Below are 16,465 nucleotides of genomic sequence, written 5' to 3' on the forward strand. Positions count from 1 at the left end.
GTTCAAGTAGTGATGTCTCCGCGCATGATTCATTATTTTGAGAGAGTCCCTCACCACAGGCTTGACAAGGTAGATTGTGCATCTGTCTGCGCGCTTCAGTTCATGAGTGGGAGTCGGTGTGTGTCTCTTCACCCGTCTTTGTGTCTCTCTAATCTTACACACTGCCTGTGTGCGCAGCCATTTGTGTGTGTGTGTGTGTGTGCAGGCCCAGCGCCAGGTGTGTGTGTTCTTGAGAGGTAATCCCCCACATCTGGTAGTGTGCTGTATAGATTCAGGCTGGAATAGAAGCAGGATTAGCCCTGCTCTCACCGGTAATGCAACCAATTTTCTACTTGTTTAAATAACACAGGCCAAACATTCCTCTGATGGCCCCTATGGTGCCCCGAAAAAGTGTGTGTGTGTGTGCGTTTGTGTCGGTTGAGTATACAGTATGTGCCCTTGAATATGGATTAGTTTTTGGTGCATGTAAGCGCTGTAAATCTATGTCTGCAGCATGTAATACACCCGCCGCTGTGTCACGTTTTTGCATCACCTGGGCATGAAACAGCACCTTCTCTCCCACAGTCAAGCTAGCAATAATAAACACGCAATGTCCGGGTACACTTTCAAAATAAAGCTGGCCGAGAAACATTTCAGGCAACGTGTGAGAGTCGTGTGTGTGATCCACCCCGACCTCCACCGACCCGCACCCTCACACAGGTGTATGCTTCTCTGTCCTCCAGTGCAGCCGTGGGCCACGTCTGGCTCGCCGAAGCTTGAATTTTCCAAGCTTTTACACTGATATATGCTAATTAAAATAACACCAATTGGCAAGAAGGTGAAAATATTAAAGTCTAATAGGCTAATTAGGAGCTAATTTTTCTAAGTCTGCACCCCTGCTCTTGTGGATCAGCGGGCCTGTTACAGCCAGTCTGTGATAATTCCTGAAACAGTAGCTGACTCGCTAGGTGAAGACAGGACCTAACTCTGTTATGTCACAGCCAGATATTTCCAAGCAGCGTTAATGGAGTTTGAGAGCAATTGATGGTATCAGGTTTAGATGTCAGTGTCTGACTATCAAAGAGGAAGTGTCTCAGCTTTTCACGAGTGCTAAACAATCAATAGACCAGAGTGCAGTGCAGCCACGCTCCTTTAAGAGCCGCAGAAGTCAGTTTTTCTCCTCAAATTTTGCAGTTTTTCTGCAAAACTCTGCACGGCCCCTAAGCCTTTGGCTCCTGTGTGGCCTGCGTAGAAAGATCAGGAAGGACGGCCGGCGAGATTTATTGCAGCACATCTGTTGCTTCCTCGCTGCTCTCCCACCTGGTCTGGTTGCCTCCCTTAAAACATTAATGTACAAGAGTCCCATTAAAGTTAATATAGCTGCAATCTTTGAAAGCAAGTCTAACAGTGAGTGATGATGTGTTGAAAGCGAGTGCCGGCAGTTTGAGCAGAGGGACCTTGAGGCCGGCTGTTCGGGCTTGATTTGCAAAGAGGAGCCACAAAATCAAATATATAACTTATGATACTAATACAAAATTAAGCAAACCTGACAACAACTGTTTGTCACACATCTACCATAAGTCTCTGAGAAGGGGATCAGAGAAGGGGCAGCCCAGCACACTCAGATTAGTGGGAAGCATCTTCTCAGGCCTTTAAATGCCCAGCGTCTGCTTGGACAGCTGGGGCCACATGACACTGAAATATATGTCTCCCAGTGCAATAACTATGTTATTCACCCTCTGAAGTTGTCCTCCTCCTTTACAGAATCTGGCTGTGTCTCAGATCTCTGATGACAGACAGAATGAAGTTCATGTTTACTGATTAGGCTACTCTGGGAAAAGCAGTGAATTAGTGAGTAAAATAGACATTTCTCCTGGTCTGAACTGAACGTGACACTTTGATAATAGTGCAGTCTGACACCATGTTAATATTTTTCCAGCCAAAAGCTGAAACCTCAACATCACTTTTCTCTCGACTCACTCACACAGGAGAGCATCGCTTACAATTAGCTGCCAGCCGATTGGAAACAGCGAATAACTCTACGCCTCGGTGCCAAATTGATTGTCATTTCTCACATGATGCCATGGGTATCAAGCCAAATTTGAGGGTGAGACCCTCCACCCCTCTGTACCTGTGCTCTGTCAATACTCATCACGCTTTACGACCGTGGAGAAACCCATTCGCACACGGAGAGGAAATTCCCGCCACTGTCGCCGAACGCTCGCCTTTCCGGTCAGCCGAGTCAGACGGTCACGTAGTGAAAGTCTTCATTTTGTGCAGTCAAGTCAAGACACAGAGAGCTGGAGGTTTATTCCCTGTGATTCACATTTTAGTGCTTGAAAAAGCAGATGTCTAAACTGGTCTTTGTAAACCTGCACTTTAGTGAAGAAAGTCTGTGTGAGTCAGAAGCTCTGTGTGTGTGTACTGTCTATATGAGGGCTCGTGTGTGTGTGTGTGTGCGCGTGCGTGTGTGTGAGATGATTGGGTTACCATACTACTGTCAGGACGCTGCGCTCCTTCTGAATTATGCATGTCTTGTTCAAAGAAGGAATGAAGAATAACGCGAAAGGGAGAAAACGGAGAAGGGGGGCAGTCATAAGATAAATGACAACAGCACAAAAGCAGAGCATCTCAATAGAGCGGTACCACACACACACACACACACGCACACACACACAGAGCAGTGCGAGACAGTGATGAGAGAGGAGAAGAAAAATGGGTTGATTAGTACCAGCGAATGAAATAGGGAAGTGTGTACGTTTGTTTGTGAGGCTGTGTGTGTGCGTGTGTTGCTGATGCTGGCACCGGCGTGCAGTAGCGTTTGCCTGAAGCAAGGTGGCACTGTTCATCCTCTCACTGTGTGTGTGTGTGCGGCTGATGTGTCCACATATTGTGTATTAATCCGTGTGTGTATTTTTAAGTAACGGCATCACACAGTGCGTGAACGGCCCTGATTGCATACATACGTGTGTGTGTGTGTGTGTGTGTCCACGCCGAACGTGTCCCGTACAGGATGTGCTGCATTCAGCTAATTAATTCTTAGCAAGAACATCAATTATTAAAAACACCCAACTGTTCCATCTGTGAGCCGCAACACCATGTACTGTTCATAACAGCTGGGATAATTTCACATCCTGGCTGTTAAAGATTGAACAACGATGACCGCGATGCATCTGATTGGCTGTTGGACATAACAGCCTGTGTGCATGCGAGCTCAATAACAGTGATCATAAACATTGTGTAAAGAGTAAAGAAATCCTCCTTTGTCTTGCGCGTTGGTGACAAGGAGGTCAAAGGTCAGGGTTGGCTGCAGCAGAGCAGAGCAGATACTTGTTCTAATAAGTATCTGACATCGCTCTCACCAAAGACTCCACATAACCCACCAAAGCCGTCTTGGTTTGTCTTTTCACTGCTTACTCTCAACTCGCCGAATCGGGAGAGGGCAGACAGCTAGCTGTCGCACTTCAAAATGAAAATATATCACCGCTTTTATCAGCAGGCAAGTCCAGGGCAGTTTTCACATTTGTGCCGTGTGTTATTTCTTATTTTCTTATGGCGCTAGCTTGATTTGGCAGACCAAAAGTTTACTTTAAGTATTTTATTTGCCGCTTTCATATGCTGACTGACATGATGAACGGTCTCTAGGACTATATGGCTCAACTTTTTCCCATGATCTCATGTTAGATTGATAACAACCAGATGTGGCGATAGCCTCATCCCAGCCCTGCTTTCCCTCCTTTGCTGTCGTTCTCAAAGGGTTGCCGTTAACACGCGTTCTTGGAAATGTCATTTAAATTGATGTGAAGTGGGCCGCACAAAAGGAACTTCATCGTGAAACAATCTGAATACGAGCATCGGCTAATCAAATAAAGCCAAATAATGATGTTTTAAGATTTACAGGACGTGTGTGGGTGTGTGTGTGCGTGGCTTTCTGTGAAATTGAATAAATGAGTGTGCGTTTGTCTGCTGTAGGCCACATATACCGCAGCATTTTCTAACTGGGTGCCGCGGGCAGGATATCCACGCACACACTCAGCGTTTATCTCCCTCCCTGCTTCGCGCCTGGTGTTGTATACGCCTTTCATGTATGTCATGATAATCGCTTTGGCTCTGCACGCACGCACGCACACACACACACACAGTCTCCCAAAGCCAGTCTGGTCACGTTGGATACACACGCTGCGTCGTGATTTACAGACGATCATAACATGACAATATGAAGGGTTCAGCCATTTGTATTTGCCGCGGGTATCAGTGTGTGTTTGAGAGCGCGCGCATGTTTGTGTGTGTTATGGAAATGAGACAAAGGGGTCACATTATTCAGCAGTAGTTGACATGCAGCCTCCCCAGGTCCATATCAATATCCCCCCTTGGACGCAGCGGGAAAAATAAGGCGATTTGTTTGCTGGAATACTAATCACAGTCAGGAGGGAGGAGCGGAAGCTGTATGGAAAGCAAACACGCTGCCAGCCAGTCAAGGTGTTGCCCTCCATCTTGGGGGCGCGGGGTCCTCCAAAAGAGCACGGCGCTGCTGCGTTTGAAGGACTGAATTTCAAACCGCTCTGAGAAATAAGCTTTTCCCAAGTTTCTCTTCCAGGCGTTCGATAATGTTAATGCCTTCTGCAACGACTGACTGATGGCTCCAATATAATCTGTAATGAGATGTCCAAAAGCGGCTGCTTCGGTCGTACATTCAGCGGAGCGACAGGGAGAAGTGTTACAGTATGAAAGGCTCAGTTCGCTCCAGTTGCGCACAAAGCAGAGGATTTGGTCTGTTACCCTCCGTGATCTACAGCCTTGCAGATGTGGCTGCATGATGCGCTTCGGATTCAAACTGCAGCTTGTCAGAAAGCTCAAGTCGTTGAATCAGTGAAGATTCACCAGCAGCCTTTTTCACAGCCTGACACACTTTTATCTCACTTCAGTTTGACCCTCGTCAGCACCCACCAGCTGGCAGCTACTGTACGCCGGCCCTCCGCTGGGCCTATTTAAGTGAATGAACAGTCTAATTTTCATGTGTTTTTATTGGTCAGATCTTTAACTGGGAATATTTTGGATTGTGGATTATGGGGTACAAAGCATGTGATCAATGGAAAGTCCTCAACAAGACTGAGATGCAGCTCCTCCAAAAGCTCAATTTTCTTATACTTCAGCTCGCTGCAAATGAAGTAATACATAATTCATTTTGTTGATACTTGGTGTTTGATTGAGTGATGAGTGGAAGCAGCGGGGCGGCCTTCATCAGCACCGCTCCCTGCCTGCGTCAGCCATAAAAAATAAACTCCAGAAAAAGCAAATCATCATCACCCTTCCACATTAAAAGAAGTTGTTGTTCAGAATGAATAAATCGTTTTCGAGGGCAGCGCGCCGCCGTGTGTGCGCGCATCACATTACGCTCGGAGACGTCTGCTTTGATTGATGCTGTCAGCGAGTTTGGAGAAAGAGACGGAGGCTGGCGAGGGAGGAAGATAAGGAGAGGAAGAGGAAAGCAGATAAAGAAGAGAAAAAGAGCTCAAGAAGCATCCATCAGGCAGTGCAATCAGATTGTTTTCCTGGCGTTCGCTCTTTTCTTCTTCTCTGCATCTGCCAGCCCCTCAATTCCTCATCTTTTCTTCCACTCACTCTCTCAAATGTTCACGCACGCACGCACGCACGCAGTAGACAGATCTCCTCTGCATGGCGTCGGCCAGGTGTCATGAGGATATTGAATCAAGGGAGGTTGAGGTGAGAGGCGGCGTCACAGCGTGATGGATGATATATATTCCGCCGCCTCCTCCGTGCTTATTGTTTACACACACACATAAACGCTGGCACCTACGCACACACGCAGCCTCCGCGCTCCTTCGTCGTTAATTGACGTCCTCCACTCGTCTGTTGTTTTATTCCCATCCCTCGTTCCATTGCGGTTATTGCTTTTCATTAAGTGGTCATTTCCTTCGCCTGCACCGTCTAATGAGAGCGTCACGCCGCCACGCACCCATTTATCAAACCTCAGAGTCAACACACACGCGCAGACACACACATTCCCCTTCGCTCTATCTGCCATCATGTCCCTGTCTCAATTAGGATTGTTTGTCGTTCCTCTGCCCTCCATCCCCTGTTCATTTGGCCGCCCCCCTCTCGTCCCGCCGCCTCATTGTGGCAGCCGTGTCATTGTGTTTGACAGCTTCTCATTCTCGTGTCAGATCTCATTTGACTGCTAATTTCATACGTGCACACCTCGCCTCGCCTTCCCGCGTGTGTTAACTCCTCTGAGTCGGCCTCTGCGCAGCGGCTGGTCAGATTTTTTTCTCCCTTCGTCCGGAGTGCTTCTGACGTGGCGTCTGCCGGCGTGTTGACAGCGATCGAGCTGTGAATCCAGCTTTGTTTGTTTGCCTCCACGCACAAACACACACATTTGCACACTTGGCAGAGTGCAGCGGGTTGCATCCCCACTGCTGGCAAGATAAATCGCATAAAAAGCTCGCTGTGATCGTGGCACAGCGGAGACACTATATAACCTGGCTGCGTGTTTCCAGCTTGTTCATAGGCCAGAAATCTGATTGTTTAGACTGAGCTTCATCTCAGACCGTGTGCACACATCATGGCTGATGGTTCAGAATATTTACGGCAGCGTTTGACTCTGTGTGCGTCTCTTCCAGCTGGTGGCTGTTTTCGACGAAGTCCAGCGCGGGAGGACGGACAGTCCCAGAGAGACCGCGTCCAACAGCCACTCCAGTGCTGCCCCCAGCCCCGAACCCCTCCACTACTTCTCCCACCTGCAGTACCGGGATCCAATCAGAGGAGAGATTGAAGTCAACGAGGCCGTCCTCAAAGCCAGTATGTCCCCTAAATGTTTTCTTGTGCATTTGTTTTTTTTAATCGCTGTCATCTCATGAAATATCAATATCTGAGGCGAAACTCTCGAACACCAGTGCTCAATCAACACTTTCCCAAGGTGTGTGTTCGTGCGGGACTGTAGGTGAGAGAAAGACTCACAGATTGCGGTTATGGAACAGCTGTAAGCTCGACTCGCGGTGCAAAAAGTAAGGTGACGGCGTGTGAAAACAGACACGGCGTTCTCTCCTGTCGTCCTCGCCTAACGTCCTTTACTTGGTTTGTTCTTGCTTTCACGCGTCGCTCAGATTGAGAGGCAGCAAACCAGGGTTTTTCTCTGCACTGTAGAGTGTCTCAGAGCAACCTAGCTGCATGCTCGGACTCATCTCGTCTGTGAATGTATTTGACGACGAACGTGATATTAATAATTATTAATTTTGTCTTTATCCTTCCTCTGCTCTAACAGCTGCCCTCTGTGCACCATTAAGGTGATGGATATACTCCGGCTCTGCCTCTGAAGAAGCAAATATCTTGATAAATGAATGCGTAACTCATTATACTGTTGTCATTTCGTAGCGTGAGCGAGGGCTGACTCTCACAAGCGCGCTCACTCTTACTCCTAACCTCCTGCAGTCCACTTTACGCCGTGTAATTGCATATACTTAAGGTAATGCGGTGCTGCAAGCCAATCAGCGTCTCTCTGATGCAGAGTGCAGGGAGCAGACAGGCAGGTTAGAGGAGGGAGTGAAGACGAATGAACTTGTTAAAAAAGGACAGGTCAACGTGATCAAAGATGACAGCGAACTCCATTTATTAAAGGCTCAAAGTATCATTGGAATAATACCATTTCTCTTGGTAAAGAAAGAGCGAAGTGTCAGTGAGAGAAACCTGATTTACCGAAGCCAATAAAAGCAGCATTTTTATCCTGCTGCACTGCATCATTCGCCCTCATCTTATTTGCTTTCCTCTGTTTCGTACACTCCCCTTGGTATTTAGCTGGTGCTCTTATCCAAAGTGATTTTATCTGCAAGTGCAGCAGCTTAAAATTCCATGTCAAGCAATGTTTAGTGTTGGTAGCCAAACTATAATGGCTGAATAGATAAAACAAATGTTTCCTCGTCCTTTGAATGATGTTTTCCAGAGAAATGTTGCAGTTGTCTCTTCAGCTGTCGCAGTCCTGTGCTTGCTTGTGACGCCAGAGGTAAGGGTCAGCTAAAAAGCAAAACACGCTGAGGCTGTTAGCAGTTCAGTGACTCGCTCAAGGTCACGTCCGTGGGGCAAGCACGTAAAAGGAAGCGAGAACGGCGGCTTGACAAACAGCAGATGTGCAGCTGATGGTGATATAAAACTGTCACTTTTAAATTAAACGAGCAAAGATCGCTGTTTTTGCCCTTTTTTAGTCAGTCTGGAAATAAAGTGAAAAAGTTACTGGGTCATGATGCATCTCCAGTGGGAAACATCATCACTAGGCCAGTCAGTCAGACGCCTGAGGGAGCCTCGGGGGAAGTGTGCGCTCTGTCTGGGCCGCAGTCTGTTTGGCTGCACAAACGTTTTACTGTAAATAATCTGGAGCGTGCTTTTTGTCTCTGCATGTCATCCCTTTTCTATTTCAGTGCCTTGTATTAGTTAATTCTTAGTAAAAAGATGAAGGATTAAATGAGGTTCTGTCTAATCACTGACCCCCTCACCCCTCTCATTTTCCTCTCTCCATCTGTTGTCTTTAGAAAAACAGTGTGACCCCACCCGTGCACACATATACCCACACCTGGCCTTTGCCACCCCTCTCCCCTGCCTGCTTATGCCCTGTGCCCCATTATCTGCCCCCTCTCCACTCATTTCTTGCCTTCTCTACTATTCAGCTTCAGCCACCTGCCGTCCAGCTCACCACCCGGCCCTCCAGACCTTGACCCATCACCCCCACCCAATACTTTCTCTCCCCCCACCCTCCAATTCCGCCCTACTCTCCCTGTCTCTGCGTGGCTTCCAGCTCTAACTAGATTAGCACTGTAGCCTGTTAGCATGCCCAGGGTCCAGCAGAGCGTGAATGGACTAATTCCACCCCCACCCTGTCTTTCACCCAGTGGGACAGCTTCCTGCCCCCGCCCCCCCCGCAACCTGCTCTGCAGCCCTGTTGAACCCTGACTAACTTAGTTATGATTTGACCCTGTGACGCCCCTCATACAGAGCCAGACTCATGCATTAAGGCAGCTTTTGTCATTCAGACGCACACACACACACACTCACACAGTCTGACAAAAGGAACCCCAGCATGCATGCAAGTTAAACAACCCCACACACCCACAGCCTGGGAAGGCCTCAGATGAGCGTGTGTTTGCTCGTCCATTTGCTGTAACAAGATCAGTTATTTATTGGGTGTTACATCACTTCCGGTGTGTGGACCATTTGCAATAACAGCATTTCTGGAGACTGTGGCAAAGACACTCAGACCTGTCTGACCTGCTCACAGTTTCTCCAGGGTTCATCGAGGATAAATGCCCATACATTTATTTGAAATTATATCAGTTTATAGTAATAAAACCTACCGTTGAACCTGCTGCGTTCAAAGAGCATCAGTCGAAGCCTGCAGCACACATTGAGCATGTGACAAAGGGAGGAACTCAGTGATTAACGCTGGAACACTGAGAAGCCTGACTTATCCTGCATATGACAATATACGGCATGTCATGCTGTGACTGTTATTCCATAAGCGTCTCAGTAAAAGGAGGGAAACCGTTCAAGGGTTAGCCAAGATCAGATAAAAGCAGTACAGGCTGGCTAAATATTATACTGCAGCTGTGATGTAAACCCTTTAACTTGGTTATCTTAGACTAAAGTGTGAGTCTCATAGTTGCCTACATGCAGCGAGGCTAGCAGCTGACATCAGCCCACTCATCAACAAATCATGAAAACCGGCCTTATGACAAAATTGGATTGCTGCAAACCATGTGAATGCTTTAATCACACTATTGGCTGAGCCTGATTATTCACAATGATCTGGTTATAGGTTGCATGTAATCGCGCTGAGTGGTGGTGGACAGGATGAGGAGCAATTCAGCAATCAGTCAGCCATCTAAGTGTTTGTGTGTCGGGTCGGGCTGTTTGTTTGAACAGGGTGATTGGACTTCACACTGCCCCAGTGGGATGATTAGACCCGCATTGATCCGCTGCTACATGCACGCACACACACGCGCACACACTCACTGTTAGGAAGAGAGTCCTTATCGCATCATCCCATGAGCAGCCTGAGCCGGGCTGCTCTATCGATTGAGAGAGAAACAAGACCACCCTGGCCTGTGGCACGAAAACACACACACTCACTCACAGATGCACACAAAACACACACAGAGCACAGTCACTGTTTGTGATAAATGTACACACACACGCCATACACGCATGCTTGCACATGCAAACTCAAAGGCAAACACAGGCACACACACTGATTAGTATTTGTACCCACACACACACATCCACAGCGACACACAGTCAGACAGAAACATGATGCATCCCTGTTTTCATCCTGCCCCGGCAGTGAACTAAGCGCCGCAGCGTCACAAAACTTTCACAGAGCAGAAAACAAGAGGAAATTCTTAAAATAAACCTCTGTCTTCCCAGAATTGCATAAGCAACCTAGTTAGGCAGAGAGTTGCAGACGGAGAGTCAGAAGCTGATAAAAGCAGAGCTGGCAGAGTTCTCAAGGCCTCCTCAGGTCTCTTCAATCGCACAGATCTCAGCAGAACGATGAGGAACACAGCTCGGGTGTGTTTCAGTGAGCCGCCATTTGTTTCTGCGGCCACGCAGCGGCCGCTGAGATGAGCTGGTCATGAGCTCTATTTAAAGTCGGAGGGCACCTCGTGGTTGCGGCTGTACAGTTGGGTCAAATTAGCCAACCCAAAATACATCCCAAGTTTCAGCGCCTCCACCTCCTCTCCACCCTTTTGGCAGGAGAGCGGCTGTTTATGTCAGAAAACGTCTGTGATCTTAAAATAAATGAACATTTTGCTCACGTTGCACAGAAGGCATGCGTGATGTTCAGCTGGTCAGAGCTGCAGACGCCACGCTGCTGCTGTGAGACAAGGCCTCTCTCTTTAACATCTGACTTACTGTAACAACAAGAAAACCTGAGCGGAGACTGTTATGTTTGCCACATTGTTGAGGTTTGACGCTTACCTTTGGGCAGAAGCAAGCCTGCAGAAGGTCTAATATGAAATAAAAATGTGAATCTATGCACAAACTTACTTCACTGATCCTTTGAGGTGCGACTTTTCCATGTCGCATGCAATAATGGAGAAACAGATGGGTCGCACTGTGAGCATGAACACACGAAGAGAGGGTGAAGACACATTAGTTGCTATATTGGGGTTGTTCATCAGGTCGCTGTGTGCTGATGTCAGGAGTTCGGTTGGTTGAGGCTGCTTGTGGTGCAGTTTTTCAAGATTCGGTGAACTTCCTAAAACGCTGAAGCCCACGTCCACCTGCCCGGTCACCTTCGATGAGTAATGCCTGCGAGGCGATCTTGTTTATGAACGTCTGACCTAAGAGAGTTACAACTGTCACTTTCATCAATATCCCTGACCCTCTGTGACACCCCTTGACCCTCTAGAGGTCAGCGCAGGTCAGAGGTCAAAGCCAGTGACCCTCAGGTTCCTTCACATGGCTGGGCCGGGCTCCTCTAAGTGGTGGGAGGATTGATGGAGACAGATTTGACTCCGATGGATAAATGGAGGAGGATTTATGGGGCTGACCGCTGGGTAATGGACCCTGACTGTGACCATGGAGCGGCCTTGGTCACTTAACAAAGTCGCATCATCGACATTGTGGTGATGTATAAGTCTGTATTTGGAGAGCTCATTCTGAAAATCCATTACAGCCACTTCGGAAATAAGTTGTTTCCTCCAGTCCATCATTCAGTCCCTTTAAAATCTGCAGGATCCAGTTTGAACCGGCGCTGTGATTTAATCCAGCTGGCCTTGCAGTAGTAAAGGTATTTTGGTACTTAATGTACCTCTTGTCCTTGTAGTTTAATTTAATGTTGTGCAGTTTATCACAGCGTCTATGTTTTTCTCATATGGTGGGAAAATTCTTCAGCACTACGTTAGCACACCTGGCTCGGAGCAAATGTGCACGCGTGTGTGTGTATTTTTATTCACATGCATGAACGTCTTGGACAGGTGCGCACAGGAAGGAGAGGGAAAGAAGCATCCATTAAGTTTTACTGCTTTCTATTCGTGGTCCCTCTTAACTTCTGCATGTGTCGCTCTGGAAAATGTAAAGAAGCAGAAAAAGTGCTTTTTGAGGCCGCATTAAATTAATTAAAGCAACTGTGTTGCAAATATCATGTTTACAGACTTATGTTTTCTTAAAGTTCGTCATCGCGGAGCGCAGACTTTCGCCCTGCGGTCATCGAAGCAGAGCTATCAATGCAAATCGCAAAAAAAGCCTCGTGCTATTTGTGCAAATTGTCCGTGTTTATTCGCCTCAAACAGCAAACGTACCAGCTGTATCGACTCTGGCTGCGAGCAAAGCCAGAAACGCACACCCCGACCTTGCGTGGGCGGCGTGCTCACAGCTCAGCCTCGGCCTCCGACTGATCTCAGAGCTGATTTATTCCTCCAGACCTCCTCTCCCTGATTTCTAAACACGAATTTCAACTTCTGCCACCTATAGTGAATTTCTGATTGTGGCTTTTGACTGCATACCTTGAACGCACCTCGACAAAAGGCTCATTTAACGACACTGAAACGCATCGGCTGTGTTTGACCTATTTTAGATGCACGCACGATTCGCCAGAGCGCCGTCTGATGTGCTTTTCTGACGCCTTTTGATGCCGGCTCTGAAAAGATACCTGCTTTTTTTCCCCAGATGTTTCTGTGTTAAATCAAAGCACATTTCATTATTGCAAATCATATTATTTCCTGTGCCGATGTCTGCTTTTCCGATTCAGAGTAGACCACGTTCTGTTGATTTCCTCACTGAAGCAAAGAATCAGAAACTGGAACTAAAAGCCAGAAGAGGACTTGAGCCCTAATTAACAGCATTTTGAAGCTTTTTGGGCCTTTTCGGTGTCTTTGAATTCCCTCTCATTAGCGATAGTCAGTCAACATTGTGTGTTTAAACCTTCACTGTTTGTAGAGAGTGAAACAGACAGAGGGAGGGTCAGACTGGGACTGAATCACTGATCATTAATGATAATTATTACCAATGACTCGACAAACCTGAACACAACACGAGATGACCGAACATGTGGAGATGATATGAGCCGTAAATGATCGCAGTGTGTGTGTCTGGAGTGGTTGGAATGACCATTTTTCATTGCACGCACACCAGGAGACCCCTGCCACTTCTTTCCCTCCTACTTGTTCTCCTCCTCTGCTCTCTCTATTCTGACCACGTTAGACCAGGACCCTGTCACTGACCCTCCAAAGAGAGATTGATTACAGGAAAGAAGAGAATTTTGTTTGCCTTGCTTCTCTGTGTGTCTCAGTTTTCTAGCTTTCCTCCCTCCCTCCCCGTCACTATCTCCCAGCTTTCTCCTTCCTTTTTTGTTTATCTCACGCTCTCCCCATTTTCTCTCCCCTGTCTTTATTTTCTCCCCCTGTCAAGTTAAATTTAAAAACACCCCGCTACGGGTTTTACATCTACAAATACCAGCCCGCTCCCGTTGGGGTGGATATTAAAAGCAAGAGGCGGCACAAAGGTCCAAATTAGATTCTTTTGAATTGTTTTTTTGTGGATTCAGACCTGCCCATGTTACCGCTCCTTCTCCCACCTCCTTTGGGCTTGTGGTAAGCGTGTGTGCGTGTGATTATGTGTGTGTTCGGGGGCCAGGAGGCAACAGCTGGTCTCATGAAAGTGTGCGCTGCGGGTGTGGGGCTGCTTGAGTGCATTACGTAAGGGTTGGGTGGTCGCTGGTCCACTCTAAGGGTTTGTGAGTCATCTTAAAATGAATTACAGTCCTAAAAAATCCCTTTTTTTTTTCCATCAAACAGGCACAGATCTGTTTGTATTTGATGCTATCTTCTAAACACTTCATTTCCTGTGTCCCTTTTCCTCAGAATCACCATCAGCTCTGCTCAATTAGGAGTCAGGTTCCTCTGTTTTGGTTTTAAGTTTCGTCTTCAGGTCTCAAGATGCCCTGAATTTTCATATTTTGGGTGCTTTGGCGTCAAATGCTTTTGCAGAGGGTCTTTCTGACCCCCCGAGCCGCATTTCAACAAGACGCAGGCCGGCTGCTTAGTGTGAAAGTTGCCGCAAAGCTCTCCGCCTCGCCTGGTGATCCTCAGTGTGTCTGCAGTTTGAGAAATCCAATATAATCTGATTTCTTTGCAACAGATTGCTGACTGACCTCCAGCATCTCTAACTCCGCCTGTTTCTGTCCCCGTCAGACACACCTCTGTTGGTGAGGAGCAGCAGTGACTCGGCCTTGGCCCCGCCCCATGAGATGACAGCCACGCCCCCACCTGATGACCGTAGCAGCGGGTCTCCTGAGCTGGTGAGCACTGACGTGTGATGGAGTAAAAAAAGATGCTGATAATAATCAGCCATTTTTTTTGTAAACCTGGAGATAAATGATGTTCCTGTCTTGTGTTTCTGAAGATGTTTATTTCCTGTGCTGTTAAATGTGTTTTTAACAGGAAGGAACAGAGAGATAGGCATAGTGTTTCAGCAAAAATCTGAGAAAACGATCACAATCTCCAGCCTCCTACGGGTTAAAGTAGCCGCACAAAGGGAGCAAAATGTTGTAACTGAAGCAAGAAGTAATGGAACATGTAAAAATAAAGTAAATAAATAACAGAGGGATGAGCATATTTCATTTCCCATGACGTCTGTCATGTGCGCGCTCCACTCTCTCATAGAAGACAGTCCTCTTGTGGTCCAGCTTCACGCCTCGGGCTGTACTCGGAAAGGGTCGGCTTTCCAAGCGCTCTCCCTCTTTTCCAAACAGGGCATCCATTAAGGAGGGCTTTGTTTGCTGCCTTTTCTTTCCTCCGTGCACGTGCGGCGGCCAGGACGGAGGCTGCGTGAGGTCACGCTAGCGTGCGTGTTAGGGCGACTCAGGTAGAGAGAGGGAGTCGTGTTGCTCGCCCCCGCCGCGCTCCACGCAGCAGTGACTAAGCAGAAATCAGGCATCTGTGGGCAGCGAGTAAACACAATGACAAAGCCCATATTCGCCGTCCAGAAAACGTCGGGCCTCGTCCTCGTCAAACTGCACGGCCGGACCAGAGTGAAACAGGCTCATTATGGATGATTTAGAGTATCCTTACAGCTGTTCTGCATCTCTGCAATCTGCATCTCTCTGCTGCCTGCCTCAGACCTCAGCAGCCTTATTTAAACCAGACAGCTCCTCTTCAGCTCACTGGTGGATGTTGGCATGTCATTGTTTTTGTCTATTTACAGCCTTTTAAAGGCATTTCTGCTTTATTTTATGGTGAATAAAGAAGAGTCGATGCAGACACCCATAACAACAGTGTGTAACATCTAAGATATACAGCTAACAGTACAATCTGTTAAAAGTTTAAGTTTCTGTGTGCTGCTTTGGTCAAGACTGAAATATCTGTCTCAGCAACTGTTGGACAGATTGCAATGAGACCCGCCGGAGACATCCTTGAGCCCCTCAGCATGAATTGTAATCAGCTTCAGTGACTCTATGTTTAGTGCTGATTAGCAAATTTTAGCCCACCAACATGCTAAAGTGAGACCAAACAATAGACCCGAACATTAGCATGTTAGCATTGCTTTAATAAAGAGAGAGTTTGCGGTGCATGTTATTGGATCTTAGGTCCCTCTATTGATTTCCAGTCATTTTTCCATCTGTGTACATGTTTTTCAAGCTCTCTGGGTTGATATTGGATGATGGGAACACTATCAGGGTGAAATGATTCATATACGTTGTTCATACATGTTTCATATACAGTCAGTCATACGCTGATGTGCACACTGCCAATGCTCACATTAAGAGACATGTTTAATTTAGATACTCGCATGGTGCTTTTATGGGTTTTATGCATTGATGAACTTCATCATTTCACACCGTAATCATTTCATGATCTCACAGATCGCTCTGAATCCCCATATATAATTAAGAATTATGAACGTGCATGTAAGTGCAGTGAGCGGTATCCACGCTCACAGGGAAACCTGGAGAATCAGTAATTATCATGTTCTTTGTAGTTGAAGGATTACATGCTCTCCTACCTGAGAAAACCCACCACCCCTCTGGCACACATCAACTGGATGATTGCAAAAAGGGGGCCTAGTTTCAATCCAAGTGGTCTGAAAGGTTGACGCTGTGGAGGTGCGCGTTTTGGCATGGTGCATGTTAAGCTTCGGAACAGCTCAGAGAGATTTTGGCTTACAGTAGCTGGGTTTGTCACCACAAGTGCAGCTGGAAAATGTCCCGACATCTTGTTAAAACTACCCGGTTTTGTTGACACAAACTTGGCTGGAAAGTGTCCTGACGTCTCATTAGAAATACCGGCTTTGCTGCAGGAGACACGGCTGGAACAGGGGTCTGCTGTCACGCCACCTCCACCCCCTCCACCTCCTGATGGCAAAAACTCAGCTCACATTCATGCATCGGTAACCTGAACTACGTCACTTTGAAACCTTGATATTATACTTACGAAACATGAGAATTTAAATATCCACGGTTTGCAGAAACGCACAATGCCGT

The 16,465-nt window shown here is 47.2% G+C and overlaps 1 protein-coding gene across 1 annotated transcript in view; it reads left to right on the forward strand.

Annotated features, from left to right (window-relative positions):
• Nucleotides 1-16,465, forward strand: part of pard3ba (par-3 family cell polarity regulator beta a) — a 125,900-nt gene that overhangs the window by 16,018 nt on the left and 93,417 nt on the right. Inside the window, exons 3-4 of the mRNA XM_070957669.1 lie at nt 6,621-6,798; nt 14,178-14,284. Of these exons, the coding sequence (XP_070813770.1) occupies nt 6,621-6,798; nt 14,178-14,284 (285 nt within the window). The remainder of the gene's footprint in view (nt 1-6,620; nt 6,799-14,177; nt 14,285-16,465) is intronic.

Source organism: Chaetodon trifascialis, chromosome 24, assembly GCF_039877785.1.
Source record: "Chaetodon trifascialis isolate fChaTrf1 chromosome 24, fChaTrf1.hap1, whole genome shotgun sequence".
NCBI classification, from domain to species: domain Eukaryota; kingdom Metazoa; phylum Chordata; class Actinopteri; order Chaetodontiformes; family Chaetodontidae; genus Chaetodon; species Chaetodon trifascialis.